A 13,700-nucleotide genomic window follows, 5' to 3' on the forward strand; every position below is an offset into this window, starting at 1 on the left:
CACTCACTGTCTGTGGTGGTGCTGTCGAATCCATATCGTAAAAGTCTGTTTGTAAAGCCTGTGCTGACATTGCGACTGAATTAAATGTAAAAAATAAACTCAATCCATTTTCTCCAAATTCTCTGTGCAGGCAAAGCTGAGAAAGGGGAGGTAACCTTTCCCCGTTTGACGACATATAAGGAAGATTCCAGATTGGCCCATCTGAGCTTTCATTTTCTCAAAGGCAGAGCAGGATACCCAGGGCTTAGTTTACACCTATCACAATGTCTAGCCACTGGGGGACCATAGACAGGCTAGGGGAACTCATATTAATGTTAAAAAACCTCATAAAGTGAAATTTTCATGTCATGGGACCTTTAAAGAAATCTATTGTATAAAGTGCTATATAAATAAACGCTGTGACTTGACTGGAGACATATGCAAACATATCCATGTTGCCATGATCAGATGCATTCTTAACTGCTGTTTTCTCACCATTGTTATTTTATAGTTTGTTATTGAGAGGAAAGCGCGCACCACATTTTTACGTCTCAGAAGCGTGGGCAGCGTCAGGATGTTCGCTAACAATATACTGCTTCTCAGGTATTTAAACTTCTTTTTATCCCTAAGTGAAGAGCGCCCTAAGCATATCAAGGCCTTGAGTGGAAAATTAACATGAAAAATAACCTACCGAAGCCCTTCATGGCCTTCCTGAGGACTTCCGCGTCTCTTAGCGGATCAGCTCCAGGGAAGTCTTGGATGGTCCCTCTGAATCCACGCTACAAATAAAACAACAGGGAAGTTAGTACGCAAAAATATAACGCAATAAATTCCACACAAAAAAAATTAATGATTTAATTGAGGTAATTTACATTGATAGCTGGAACGGCAGGTGCACCTCCTCCGTAACCTCCGCCATATGCGGGCATGGACGGGTTGGGTGAGGGTGCTTTGGGATAGCTAGGCACGGAAGGATTGGGTGCTGGGGCGTTTGGGTAACCCGGCATCTGCTGACCAGGGGGTGGCCCTCCAGGGTATCCCATTCCCTGACCTTGGGGCATACCTCCTCCTGGCTGAGGGTACAGGCCATATGACTGGTTAGGGGAAGGGGCAGGTGGGCCCCCAGGTTGGGGGGCAGGATAGCCACCAGGCACTTGAGAGAACATGGACGGATTTGGGCTAAATCCACTATTGGCGAACTGATTTGCCTGTGATGGAAAAAATTGAGGGGGCGAAAAAAAAGCACAAAGCAAAGAGCAAGCATGACAGTTAGGACAGTAGAGCAGACGTTTTCAGGAAATTAAACATATACAGCCTTGAAATGACAATACTGACGGACAAAGAGATGATTAAGGCCAGGACAGGGAGATAAGGAGGATGTTGAACAAGTGTGCATTCATGAAAGGCTATGTTTACATAGTGTGGCTTTGCACTGTTGACTTAAGCCAATCGCATCATATTACACATGGGTGTCACAGAGACACTGTAACATTTACATGCTTCCACATGAACAAAGTTTCCCTTGCTGTGACCCTAAATGCAGAAGTACTGCAGAGGAGTAATGAAACCAGTTTTTTTAGTCTTTTTAATCTATAAATCAAAAAGCAGTGGTTAACCAATATGTGCATGTGTGTGTGTGTGTGTGTGTGTGTGTGTGTGTGTGTGTGTGTGTGTGTGTGTGTGTGTGTGTTAATGGCTGACACTGACATTAAAATATAGAAACCAGGCTAGCCCATTGCCAGAATATTAGTGTTTCTTCAACTTTTGGGCACTTTCACGTCCATGAAAATACACTTACAAAAAAAGCGTAACTGGTGCAACGATGACGTTGGACATAGTGTAAGTGTTTTTTTGAACTGCGAGAGGCGTTACACTTTCTTCGCAAGTTGAATACGGAAGGCGGTCTGCCGGAAACTAGATATTTTACATATAAAGTTTTAAATATGGATATTTTTCTGACACAAACCTATCTATTTACTTCAGAAGGCCTTTGTTAACCCACCGGGGCTGTGTGGATAACTTTTATAATGGATGGACGCACTTTTTTGGGCTTCAAATTTTGGGCTGCCGTTCACTGCCATTATAATGCTTGGATTATACATTTTTTTATAATATAAATATAACTCTGATTGTATGCGTCTGAAAGAAGAATGTCATATACACCTAGGATTGCTTGAGGGTGAGTAAATTATGGGATAATTTTCATTTTTGAGTGAACTATCCCTTTAAGTCCTACGGAACTCTAAATTTCAGCTAACTGCATTTAATATAAATTTTATCAATAATGCATTTTAATTTAATTGCAATTAACATGCAAATAAGTGCCCCCAAAACATTATATTCAATTTGCACTTAAGAATATATTTTAAAATATATTATTTCTGTAATAAGTGCTCTTTTTAAAAGTATGCATAGTGTACTTTGTTTTACAATGGTTAACAGGAGAAACCTCTTCAAACAGATTTCCATTCTTAATGATGTTACTTATTAACACTCCTCTTTGTTCACTGGTGCTCAGTGAATTATTGCCCTCACTGCAATAGTTCAATGGATCCACACTTGTTCACATTTCCTCTGATGAGTAAATTTCATTACAGAGCAAACTGTAAAGAAGCTTGTGCATCAGTAAATTGAATAGGGTCAAATTTGTTGGTCAAAGCACATTCGGATGACAGATAAATTAAAAAAGATCAATGTCATGGTCACAAGAGCACAGTTTTGTAAAAGCTGATAAAGGAAGGATCTGATGCAATTTCAGCCAAGGCTGTGCATTTCATGCTGACTGGAATCAAATTACCTGTTTCTGTTGAGAATGGAGACCAATGTCATTTCTGATTATGCATTACATCTTCATTTCATTGCAGAACTTACCATTCCTGGGAGATTTGCTGCATTGAATCCGGGATTCGGCAAATTATCCAGGCCAATAGGAGCACCTGGAGCACCCCAACCTCCTGCAAATACATGCATTTAACAGTTAACACGACATCAAAACGTGACTGATCTTATAGTGCATGCTTCTCTGGTGCATGTTATTCCAAAAAGAAAAGTGTAAAAACTTGGTCTGCCTTTGACTGATGTCTCTAATCCTTCTTACTTTTCAACACCCCTCCTCGAATCACCTGACTCCATTCTGCTATATACTGTATAACGTCCAGCCTAATTTTCACAATCCAAAAAAATCCATGTGCATCTCGCTTATTGACTATCCCAGGGGTTTTCAACCCTGTCCTGGAGGACCCCCAGCACTGCACATTTTGTATGTCTCCCTCATCTAACACACCTGATTCAACTCATGAGCACATTATTAGAGACTGCAAGACCTAGAGTGTGTGTGTGTAATATGTGAGACATACAAAATGTGCAGGGCTGGGGGTCCTCCTGAACTATCCTGTCTCACATGTCAGATTACAGAAATAAAATGGGCAGTGAACATCAAAATGCAGTGTGTATAGGGGAAAACATTGTGTTTTATATGTCAGGTTAATAATAATCTAGACATCAACTTTTGATCATTATTCTGTGCAGTACCCTGAGGGCCCTGCATCGCCCCATCTTGTAACTAACTATATAAAAAAAAAAAACTGTTCTGAACCCGTTTTGATGTGATATGACAAAACAGAAACAGTCTGTGAATCCAGAGCAGCAGGTTTTGTCATGGTAATAAGAAGTATCAGCTAACACTGCACTGACACTTGCACATAATTAAGCTTTTCTGCTAGAGGTTTCTACATCTATTTTTAAATATAATATTTAACTCTTGTAACTCTTACCTCGTATATTTGGTTAGTTGACATGGAATAGACTGGGAAGTTGACCCGAGTGACTGAGTGACTCCACCTAAAACTATTGTAAACGGTACTTAGCTTAGTTTTTGCTATTTTTCTTTATCTGGTGCTATAACTCTTTTTATGATAAACTGAGTAAATGACTATATGGAGTACTTTTAAAAATTCATTAGTCACACCGCAGCACAATTTAAAATGAAAAAGTAAAGGCATAAATAAATAAATACACTACAATTCAAAACTTTGGGGCCTTTTTAAAGAAGTCTCTTATGCTCAACAAGGCTGCATTTATTGGATCAAAAATACAGTGAAAACTGTAGTATTGTGAAATTTAAATTTCCAATTTAAATGAACTGTTTTCTATTTTAATACATTTTGAAATGTGATTTATTCTTCCTGTGATGGTAAAACTGAATTTTCAGCATCATTATTCCAGTCTTCAGTGTCACATGATCATTCAGAAATCATTCTAATATGCTGATTGGTGTAACAGAAGCATTTATTATTATTATCAATATTGAAAACAGTTGTGTTGCTTTATAGAATAGAAAAGTTCAAAAGAACAGCATTTATTTTAAATAGAATAATATCAGTAAAGATTTTTTTACAAAAGTCTTTACTTTTACTTTTGATCCATTCAATGCATCCTTGCTGAATTAAAATATTTAATTAAAAAAATCTTTCTGACCCCTATATATATATATATATATATATATATATATATATATATATATATATATATATATATATATATATATATATATATATATATATATATATATATATATATATATATATATATATATATATATATATATATATATATATATATATATAAAATTCTCGGAACAAAACTTGCTGTTAAATGGGCTGTTTTGGGATACCAGTGTTCTGAACAGTAAAATAAAAATTGAACAGTCAAATATAACACCAGATAAATCAAAATGGCAAAAAATAGCAATCTGCTGCACTTTTAATTTGATATGCAATGCATGTGGCGTCATCAAATATGAATACATTCATGTTCACCAGCACTTTCATCTTATAGCAAACAATGTGACATTCAGTAAGTAGTAAAAAATTAATAAGTGAACGAATCAGCTGTTTTCAAAGCACTACATGAATGTGTGCTGTACCTCTAGCGTTTAAGTTCTCTCATGTGTCAAGGAGTTAAGCACCACAGCGATATCATGATAGACATGAGCAGAGGCAGAATTTACACACTGACAGCCACTGTCAGTTTCTGCATGAGAAAGTGTCTTGGCATTGTGTTGATGCTTATAACTACAACTGCAACTGGATATTGGTTACGCTGTCTGAACAGATTTTATCTGACAGTGCTAAAGATCAGATCTGAAAATCAAATCAGATTTGTGAGCAGTGTGAATTTCGATGAATAATATAATACTGGTAAACAAAATATAGGAAGGTCAAAATTGCTTGCATGTATACACACCAAACAAAGCATATTTTGGTATGGAAAAATAGCTAAAGCAACCATATTCTGGAAAATGTGTGACACACTAGGCAACAAGTCAATGTTTTCCGGCCAAAAGAACATGTTGTGAAACATTCATATGCGTTCATTCAATAATATAATCCCTGTGACCTCTGGCACAAAAAACACTCACAGATCTCTGTCTGGGTCTCTCCAAAGAAGAGCAGGACAATGCTAGAAGACAGCTAGCATTTCTGACTAGCTATACATTCTACAGTCTGAGTCACTTTGTTTCTGTTGGCCCCACCTAAAAATTCCACATTACAATGTCAATATCACCAATTATGACTGTTCAATGAAAGCGCCACTAAACAAAGTTGGTTTTTCCACTGACTTTATGACTAAAGTGTCCATAAAAATGTCATAATTCAACAATTCAAATACAAGCAACACTGAGTATGATGTAAGGAAATACATTGTGCACAATGCACATATGGAAAACATCCATCCAGATAACATCCAGATAAGTGCAGTTTCCTGGTTTTACTTTGGCTCACCTGAGGGTGGAGGAGCATATGACCCAGGCTGGCTAGGATAGGCACCAGGTTGGCCAGGATAGGCACCTGGCTGGCCAGGATAGCCACCTGGCTGTGATGGGTAAGCACCAGGTTGGGGAGGGTATCCACCCGCCTGCGGGGGGAACATCCCAGGTTGAGGGGGGTAGCCCCCTGCAGCAGGAGGGTACGCCCCTGGTTGAGGTGGGTATCCACCGGCCTGAGGAGGATAGCCGGTCTGGGGAGGATAGCCTGGATAGCTCATTGTTATGTCTGAAATTGAAAAAAAGAAAGGTTTCATTTACCAAAATGATGTACAAACGAAATCTTCATAAGCTTGAATTGAAGATCAGAATAATAAAAAAAAAGATTTCAAAGTTTAGTTAAGTACTGTAATTGCTTAAAAAAATGCATCAGAGGCCTCCATCATTCCAAAATCAATCAGTAACTGCCTGAGAAAGTTCAAGCACGTTTTATTCGGTGACATAAAATACATAAGTAATTCCAATTGTTTTTAGGTTTTTATGCTTCTTGAAAAAGGTGGTTACTAATATGTGGTTAAACAGGACTACAGATGCTGTCAGGGACATTAAAGGGTTTGTTCCCTAAAAAATGAAAATTCTGTCATTTCCTCACCCTCATGTCGTTCCAAACCTGTAAGACTTTCGTTAACCTTCGGAACACAAATGAAGATCTTTTTGATGAAATCTGAGAGCTTTCTGTTCCTCCATTGACAGTTACGCAACTACCACTTTGACGTTCCAAAAAGTTCATAAAGAGATCATAAAACTAATCCATATGAATTGAGCGGTTTAATTAAATCAGATTGAATTAAGGCTTTTAATCACATATAAACATTCATCAACTCACACATCATCAGTTGTGGTAAACAGAAACTCAAGCGCATTCGCTTGACATGCGGGAACCAATGAGGTTCATTCTCGTGTTACACAGCACGTTTGAGCTTTCTCAAGAACCAATGAGGTTCATTCTCGCGTGTAACGCATCAAAGTTTGAGCTTCTGCAAGAACCAATGAGGTTCATTCTCGTGTGTTACGCATCAACATTTGAGCTTTCTCAAGAACCAATGAGGTTCATTCTCGTGTGTAACGCATCAAAGTTTGAGCTTCTGCAAGAACCAATGAGGTTCATTCTTGTGTTACGCAGCGTGTTTGAGCTTCTGCAAGAACCAATGAGGTTCATTCTTGTGTTACGCAGCGTGTTTGAGCTTCTGCAAGAACCAATGAGGTTCATTCTCGTGTGTAACGCATCAACGTTTGAGCTTCCTCAAGAACCAATGAGGTTCATTCTCGTGTGTTACGCATCAACGTTTGAGCTTTCTCAAGAACCAATGAGGTTCATTCTTGCGTGTAACGCATCAAAGTTTGAGCTTCTGCAAGAACCAATGAGGTTCATTCTTGTGTTACGCAGCACGTTTGAGCTTCTGCAAGAACCAATGAGGATCATTCTCGTGTATTACGCATCAACATTTGAGCTTTCTCAAGAACCAATGAGGTTCATTCTCGTGTGTAACGCATCAAAGTTTGAGCTTCTGCAAGAACCAATGAGGTTCATTCTTGTGTTACGCAGCATGTTTGAGCTTCTGCAAGAACCAATGAGGTTCATTCTTGTGTTACGCAGCATGTTTGAGCTTCTGCAAGAACCAATGAGGTTCATTCTTGTGTTACGCAGCATGTTTGAGCTTCTGCAAGAACCAATGAGGTTCATTCTCGTGTGTAACGCATCAACGTTTGAGCTTTCTCAAGAACCAATGAGGTTCATTCTCGTGTTACGCATCAACGCTTGAGCTTTCTCAAGAACCAATGAGGTTCATTCTCGTGTTACGCAGCATGTTTGAGCTTCCTCAAGAACCAGAGGTTTGTTCTCGTATATCAAGCAGGTTCAGTTGATCTTCTGTTTATGTTCACTGATCAATGTTTAAATGTAAATAAAAGCCTAAATTCAATCTGTTCATCATATAAAGGAATCGTGTCTCTTCAGAAAATTTGGACTAAACCACTCAATTCATATGGAATAGTTTTACGATCTCTTTATTAAGTTTTTGAAGCGTCAAAGTGGTAGATGCGTAGCTGTCAATGGAGGCACAGAAAGCTCTCAGATTTCATCAAAAATAATTTGTTTTCCGAAGATGAACAAAAGTCTTGTGGGTTTGGAACGACATGAGGGTGAGAATCACAAAATTGTCATTTTTGTTTGAACATTATCCCTTTAAACATCATGCTGAAAACTCATCTACTCACTAGTCCTTGCTGAGTTTATACTTAAGCTCTTGCAAACTATTCTAACTCAAACTTTCAAACTGAAACAGTTGTCAGAAGCTTAGGGGTGGTGATGTTGAAGTTGTGCAACCGTGGTGTAGTTTGTTTATTATATTTAGGTTTCAACAATCATAAAAGGTTTGTTAATTTGTTAAGGTTATCTTGATACACAAAACGTGTAGAATCATAAACTACTGTTGGTCGTAGAGCTTATTTTCTGCAACAGTCCAAGAGCCAATGGAAAAACTGGCCTTTTTTAATCGAGGGATCCAGAGTGATACGTCATCAAAAATACGTCATCACTGCAGCGCTCTTTTTAAGGGGATACATACGCTTCATCCTTCAGGCCCCATTATCCAAACACTACACTGCATCTGCTCCTATGCTGCGTGAATGACAATCTCAATGAGCCCTCAGAGAGCACAGACTGCCGTACATCTAAAAACGTCTCAAATCAATACCTATTTATAGCTGTAAATCATGATCTGCTTTATATGGTAATTAATGAATAAAAAAAGCTTTTGATAAATCATATCCCATTTAAATCCAACTAAATGACCACAGAATTGTGTAAATGGTCAGTACAGCCTACTGATATTGTGTTGATTCAGTTTTAATAAAGTAGTTAATGGGCTCATTTTTAAACAGTTTTGCAAGCATGAAAACCATTACTCATTTCCTTTTAGTTCAGTTCGTTGACAACAATCAAAACTGACACCTACTGCTGTGTTTATCGCCTGACTTGAGGTGTTGAGCATAAGATGTTGATTTGCAAAATAGAGTAACATTTACCTTTAGCAGGGTTGCCAACTCTCACGCATTTGGCGTGAGACACACGCTTTCAGGCTCTGTCTCATGGTCTCTTGATATAACAAAGTCTAAGCTTTTAATTTTTTTAAAAGTTTTAATACGAAATTCAAACAATAAATACCGTTTTGGCGCACTTAATGTGGCATAACAAACAGTTAAAGCCAGAGCCGAGTTGCAACATGCTTTAATCTCGCGGCGGCGCGCATGGTCACGTGGTTCATGGAGCGCTGTGTCAATACATTTGCATGGCTTAAGCGGATTGACAACAGCTTCACTATGCAGGTGTTTGCAGCAAGTTTTGGTAAACAGTCCAGCATAGTGTGCATTGATTATTACGTCAACCACATTTACAGTATCATTAATGGAGATGCAACATTGTTAAGATTAATGTTAATGTTTTTCTTGTATTTAGCCCTCAGGTATTCCTTACTAATTGGTCACACTTATACTCATTGGTGGTCAAATGTGACCATACATCTTAACCATTTTTAAATGAAAGCCTATATTTTAGTTCAATAATATTAATTTGATATTTTGAGGAGATTTTCTGGTACTAAAAACTATTTGTGCAATAATTATGGTCCATTAAGGACCACTTAAAATATTTTTCTTCTAATATTTGTATTATTTATATTACAATTAGTGTAGTAATTAAAGTTAAAATAGAGAATTCCAATGCAAAGAGGCAAATTAGAGTCATTTTGTGGCTGGAAAAATAAAAATGTATGGCTCTTTAATAAATATACATGTAGTCTAGTTGCTCAAAAAGTATTGCAGACCATAACTGCTTATACTTATTTGTGAAATTTTTAAATGTTAATAATAGTGATTAGTAATGAATGCAAGCAAATTTTATGTACAGTAGGCTATATACATACTGAATCAAGATCGAAAACGATATTTGTGCCCATCCCCCCCAAAATCTCACTCCAACCTGAACTTAAAAGTTGACAACCCTGCCTTTAGTGTGCCAACATCTAGCATGAAAATTACATGTCAATAAATAAAACAATTTAGCTAAGGTTCGTTTACTTTCTTGTACACACCATTTTGATTGATTTGTCAAATAAATGAATAAATAAATAAATAAAAATCCCAGTCTAAACAGTTTTTTTCCCTTCTGACATGACTGCTCAGTGCTCACCCTTTCCTTTGAAATGCACCAAAACATAAACCCTAAGTGGAAAATAGTGGCTATGCTGCTCTCACTTTTTTTTTTTTTTACCGAACATTAACAGAAGTCAGTGTGTCTCAATGAGAAGTTCCCATGTGGTACAAACCATGGAAACACATTACATAAACTAAAGCAGAAGCTCTGCCCTGCTGCTATAGAAAACTACAGTCATGTTCAGGAAGTAAACATCCCATTCATATTTTCCACAGGGAAATCGATTTTAGTGATAACATTAACCTTTCAACACTGACGTAGCATGAGCTCTGAGGTTGTTAAATGATGGTACATGCTTCGGTAGAAGCGACAAGTCAGTGTTTTTAACTTCCTTAATATAAAAAAAATTCTGAATATCTCAAATAATAGATCACCTATAATCCTGAGGACAGTTGTTGGAAATTGGTTGGCTTGTTTCAAAATCTTTGAAAGCCCTATGGAAAAACTAATCAGGAAAAAGTGCTTTCTGAAAGGCTGCTCAAAAGCAGGCAGTCAGTATTGAGCTCTTTGAGAGCATAGAGAGATCGATTCGATTATGCCATTTGCAGTGGGAGTGGGCGGAGGTAAAGAGCTATTTTTGCATGTGTTACTTTTAAAAAATAAGCTATATAAATGTAATAAATACAGTCTGTTTTCAAATGTTTTATAAGTAACCGTTCAAAATAAATTTTCCTGTGGAGAAACCTGGAACCCGACTGTTGCTATAGACCTTAGTCAGGTTAGACACCATATTGAATTGAAAACTGACGTAAACAAGGCTGTGAGGAATAGACTTAAAGTATTTACAATGGCACAAACTGTAGAAAATAAATTTGGCACTGCACTCTTAAAAAAAAAAAGGTTCTATATGGCACCAAAAGTGGTTCTTGGCTCATAATCATAGGGGAACCTTTTTTAGTGCTATATAGCACTAATTTTGGTGCTTCAGTGGTTCTTCAGCGGTTCTTCAGAGGTGCTATATAGCACCTTAGTCAAAGAACCTCTGAAGAACCGCTGAAGAACCACTGAAGCACCACAATTGGTGCTATATAGCACTAAAAAAGGTTCCCCTATGATTACGAGCCAAGAACCATTTTTGGTGCCATATAGAACCTTTTTTTTTTTTTTACAGTGTACCCTGAGTGACTAAGGTCTATAGTAAGGAGTATCATGCTCTTTTGCCTGTGCTAAATAACTAACTATTGAGGCAGTGGAGAAAAGTAATGCTCTCTGCAGCAGAGAAAACAGTCAACAGACAGTACATGGGGCACAAATGATATGGATAACATGACAGGAGCGGATAAGATATGAAAATGGGCTTTTATAATATTGCTTATTGACCCTTGGCGCATTGCCTCAGAGAGATGTTCATACTTTGTGAACTTACGGTTACAAATAACCAGCTAGGCCAATATAATATTTAGCCTATGTTCACACTCTGTTTGTGGTCATACTGATGAATTTGAAAGTAAAACATACAGACTCTGCACACAGTCTTATCACCTTTTACTCAGCGTGGGAGCGGTTTGTCATTGCACATCACTAGCCATAAAACACATTAGAAGTTGTGTAGAGGGAAGGGGCAATATAAACAGACTTTTAGAGATGAACCCTGCTGATAAAAAGCACCACACCTTGACACATGATGCAATACACACGGTTTAGGTCTCCAAACTTACGGATCACAGTGAGCCTCATTTGTCAATGTAACAGAAACGAGCGCAGAAATCATCTTATTGCAGTGTTGTGTTCACGTTCATGAAATATTCGGATGCCACCAATCCCATTGTACAAATGATCGGATGTTGATAAATGTGGCAGCTGAAAACAACCGTCATTTAAATATCACGCCCCTAAGGAACCACCCCCACACCCTTAAAGGGGTACTTCACCGCTGGAAAGACGAATGTGTTTTTAAATTGGGTCATTTATGTAGTAGAAATGTGAAATTATTTTAGAATTTGGGGCCTTCTAGACTGAGAAAAGCCAGAAAATGTATTTTTGGCTCATATGGATGAAAGACAACAACTCTCAGAATGCACTTGCTTCGCTGCCCTACAAGGCCACTCCTAAGCCACGCCTACCGCTTACATCACTTGCGGCACCGCGCCACTGTCATTTTGATTTTTATGGCAAAATCATTTAATTCCGTTAGAGAACAGACACTGCAATGAAAAACTGAACGTGTCTGTCTAATACAACATGAGCTGAACGAGAGTCGCAGCACAAACGCAGCAGGAGTCAGATTTCATTAATCAGAGAGCGAGGAGCAAACAGACACAATGATCGGGAAAATGAAATACGCCTATTTAAGGGAGTTTGTCATTGTACCGTTTTGTTGTTGTGTTTTCATTAGGGCTGAACGATTTTGGAAAAAAATCTAATTGCGATTTTTTTAACCAATATTGCGATTGCGATTTAATATGCGATTATTTTTTAAACTCTTTATCTTCTGTATTATTCAACAATACATCATTGTATAGTAATGGTGGAAATCTTTAATTGGTACCTCACAATCCAATTCCGATTCTGGGAGTCACGATCCGATTCCAAAACAATTCTTGAACTTTTTCCTTTTTAAGTTTTTAATAAATTAATAAGATTAATATTAATAATTAATATGTTTTTATTATGATATATGTAATTATAAGCTTTTTAAAATAACTACACATTATAACATTTTAATTAAAACAATTGCATGTTAATAATTTTAAATATATAAACTAATATAGCTGCAAAACATAAAGTAGTAAATCATAAAGAGAAACAAAAAACATATTACAAGCAATGAACAAAGAGTGCTTTCAGTATTTAAGAGTGTCTGAACTGTGAGTGATTTTCTCTTTCTCAGCTTTACTGTTGTTTGATTATTAATAATGACATCATAGACAGCGGGAGACCTGCATTCACACTAATGCACAGATCTCTTTTGAAATACAAGATGTTTTTGCCCTGTCTGTTTAATTCATAAGACATTACTGATGGTGTTTACATTAATTTTGCGTCATAAAAGCATTTTGAGATGCGCACAGACGCGTGCTCGCAAGCACTCTTCATGAAGCGTCGCGTGAGCATTTGAAATGGAAAGCCTTCTGTCAATGAGTTTCTAACGACATGAATGAAGCCTTCGTTGAGCATTTGTAAGGAAAATACCGGCGGGCGAGAACACACACTGTAAGCGTGACATCAAGCAAAGTTTCTTACAGCGCTTATCCTGTGCAAAGAAGCCTGCGAATGTCATTGCAATTCGCGCCTTCAACCTTTCCGAACGTTATGAAATATTATTTTATGGTTCGTGCGTGATTGTGTGTATGTGTGTGTGTGTGTGTGTGTGTGAGAGAGAGAGAGATATAATGGAAGCAATCTGAATACGGGTGTTTCTAAAACACACGCAGCGCCACCGCGCACCTGCAGTTAAAATCTAAGCTCAGAATCGATCCAGAATCATTGGAGAGATGATAGTAGCCTATAGTATGAACAACACAATATTAGATAGATCAAACACAAACATTTTTTTTTCTTTTAGGCTAGGCATATGATATGTGTAACGTGCCAAGTTGATGCTTCTTCTGCAGACTTTACTCTCGCGTGTCACGTGACCAGACTGTAATCGCAGCCTTTGCGGTTAGGAAATCGCGTTATATCATATCGCGATATTATTGCAAATGGAATTAATCGTTCAGCCCTAGTTTTCATGAACCCACA

General features: G+C 37.6%; 1 protein-coding gene and 1 long non-coding RNA gene across 3 annotated transcripts in view; both read right to left on the reverse strand.

The window, feature by feature from the left end:
* Window positions 1–13,700, reverse strand: part of LOC307142142 — a 576,947-nt gene that overhangs the window by 373,010 nt on the left and 190,237 nt on the right. The gene's annotated exons all lie outside the window — the stretch shown is intronic.
* The window catches only part of anxa11a (annexin A11a), a 33,567-nt gene that overhangs the window by 14,210 nt on the left and 5,657 nt on the right, over window positions 1–13,700 (reverse strand). Inside the window, exons 2-5 of one of the 2 annotated variants that reach the window (XM_079842722.1) lie at window positions 5,763–6,032; window positions 2,851–2,933; window positions 852–1,187; window positions 671–758 (exon numbers count right to left, since the gene is read on the reverse strand). In XM_079842722.1, the coding sequence (XP_079698848.1) occupies window positions 671–758; window positions 852–1,187; window positions 2,851–2,933; window positions 5,763–6,024 (769 nt within the window). In that variant the 5' untranslated portion in view covers window positions 6,025–6,032. The remainder of the gene's footprint in view (window positions 1–670; window positions 759–851; window positions 1,188–2,850; window positions 2,934–5,762; window positions 6,033–13,700) is intronic. The other variant, XM_079842723.1, reaches the window with a different exon arrangement.

Source organism: Gobio gobio (genome assembly GCF_949357685.1).
Source record: "Gobio gobio genome assembly, chromosome: 18".
Lineage (NCBI taxonomy): Eukaryota > Metazoa > Chordata > Actinopteri > Cypriniformes > Gobionidae > Gobio > Gobio gobio.